The 2111-nt window shown below is 62.5% G+C and overlaps 2 protein-coding genes across 2 annotated transcripts in view; one reads left to right on the top strand and one right to left on the bottom strand.

The window, feature by feature from the left end:
- Positions 1-232: 232 nt before the first annotated feature.
- EMIHUDRAFT_123129 (hypothetical protein) lies at positions 233-1188 on the top strand (the record flags this gene model as incomplete). The annotated part of the gene is made up of 2 exons (XM_005782966.1): positions 233-866; positions 1076-1188. The coding sequence occupies 2 exons, from the start codon at positions 233-235 to the stop codon at positions 1186-1188; spliced, it is 747 nt and encodes a 248-aa protein (XP_005783023.1).
- A 717-nt stretch (positions 1189-1905) lies between these two features.
- The window catches only part of EMIHUDRAFT_123128 (hypothetical protein), a gene marked incomplete at both ends in the record, with an annotated part of 5128 nt that continues 4922 nt past the window's right edge, over positions 1906-2111 (bottom strand). The window contains one exon of the mRNA XM_005782965.1: positions 1906-2011. Within this exon, the coding sequence (XP_005783022.1) occupies positions 1906-2011 (106 nt within the window). The remainder of the gene's footprint in view (positions 2012-2111) is intronic.

The following is a 2111-nucleotide window of genomic DNA, read 5'->3' as shown; positions in this document are numbered from 1 at the left end:
GCATGTGGCCTCCTCGGCGGCGGCGGCGCAGCGGGCGTAGAGGCTCGCGTCTGGGGGTGACGTGCGCGTTTCGGATGACGCACCGGTTGTGGGTGTGCATGTACTGTGAGAAGCACGCCTGAGATTTTTTCAAAAAGTTGATCCTCGCGTAATATTTTTTTCAGACGGCGGCTCCGCTGCTCGCTGCCGCGCACGCCGTGCGAGTAGTAACTGGTTCACCAGCAGACATCTCATGTCTCTCACCGCCCTCTGCGCCAAGCAGCGCCGCTTCGGTGGCGCGGGTGACGGCGGCTGGACCTTGTGCGTGGACCGCCGCGCGATGCACGTGCGGGACCGCTGTGTGATCTTCTCCTTTGGCGTCGGCTTTGATGCAGCCTTCGACTTGGATGCTGCCACTCGCCTGCCGTGGTGCGAGGTGCACATGTTCGACCCCACGCCCCAGGTTGTGGAGGTTCTGAGCGGTAGCGCGGCCGCGTGGGCGGCGCTCTATGGAAAAGCCGCGACCCGCACGCAGGACACTCTGGAAGCGTTTCGAGCACAGACGCGCGGCCTGCTGGCCAATGGCACGGCCACGACCTCTCCAGGTGCGCTCTCGCTCCCCAATGTGCGCTTCCACCCGTTCGGCCTAGCCGCGCGCGACCGCAATGGCACGCTGCGCAACTGGTGGACGCAGCATCGCATGAGCCGCACCATAAAGAGAGCTCCCACAGCAGAGTTCCTGTCTCTCGATTCGATTGTGGCGCGAGTGGGCCGCACGCCAAGCGTTGTGAAGGTGGACATCGAAGGGGCTGAGAAGCAGCCGGGGGTGCTGGAGGCCCTGCTGCACAGTGGTGCGCCGCAGCTGGCTCTCGAGCTGCACAAGGCTGGTAAGCATACGCTCAAGCAGACACAGCTCTTGGCTTCCGCCGCCGCAGCAGGCTACCGCCCGTGGAGATCGGAGCGCGCCGAGTACAATGAGGTCAATAGCATCCATTACCTGCTCAGCGTGCCTGTGCGCTTGCCGCCCGCAGCAGCGGCTATCGCTTCGACGCACGCACCTGAGCGGCGGTGAGCGCCTTGGGTGCCCTGTTGTCAGGGAGTGAAGAGCATTTACAGACAGTCACAGATAGGGGAGTGGGGAGAGGGCAGAGCCAGAGGGAAGTTTTCGTCTACGTGTACGTGTACGTCTTTGCTCTTTCCCCATACTAACTAGGAGACGTCGTCACGGCATTTTGGAGTAAACTGTAAAGAGCCGTATAAATTGAAATTTGGCTTGTTCCAGTACCATGTTCAAACTCCGCACTTTAATTCGAACTTTCTCGCCTCGGCTCGTGGGGCTCGGGAGCAGTCAAGCAGGTGTGCGGGGTGGGCGGGAGGGGGCCTGGGAGCATTTTTTTGCATTTCCGAGGCGAGCGTGGGCCGTGGTGGGCCCCTCCGGGCCTCTCTCAGCAGCACGGAAAGTAGCGCGCGACAGAGCGCTGTTCTCGGCCCCCTGAGCGTATTGGGACGAGCCAGACTAGCATGCACATCGCCTTGGCACGTAGGACGCACGACTTACCCACGCACACCCCGGTGACAATCTTGGAAATCTCCCGACAATCTCCCCAAATCTCCTCCCGCTCTCGCGAGTAGCGCGGCGCAGCGGGGCGCGTTGATGTCGATGAATGCAGTGTGGACTCCTTTTCGACACTCTCTAGCACCGGTGAACACACAGGCGTTGCTTCCGAGGTGGTAAAAATCTGTGAATGCCCGCCGAAGTTGTCGCGGTTTTCCGACTTGTCTCGTGCTCGAGCCATGCCGAAAAGAGCGGGCGCAGGCCTGGGACAGCGTCGCAAAAGCGGCCAAGGAGTCCGTCCCGGCTCCAGGCCAGGACCAGATCGCCGCTCGGTACCGCCAGTTTGCGACTCTGTGCCTGCGCAGTCGTCGCTATCTCACGCTTCCGATCTCGTCACAACAGGCGCCCTCGCCGAGTGCAACGTCCTCGCGGCCGCAAAGCCGTGCTGGCTCGCGCAGAGTCGGCGTCGCAAAGAACCTGAGAGCACCGCGGCATGCTACGGGTGGCGACGTCCTCGGCGAGGCCATGGAGCTGCATAGCACGAGCGACGAGGGCCGCCGCGACGGGATCTACAACC

This window comes from Emiliania huxleyi (genome assembly GCF_000372725.1).
Source record: "Emiliania huxleyi CCMP1516 chromosome Unknown EMIHUscaffold_1837, whole genome shotgun sequence".
NCBI classification, from domain to species: Eukaryota; Haptophyta; order Isochrysidales; family Noelaerhabdaceae; genus Emiliania; species Emiliania huxleyi.
This window is presented reverse-complemented; position numbering and strand designations above follow the sequence as displayed.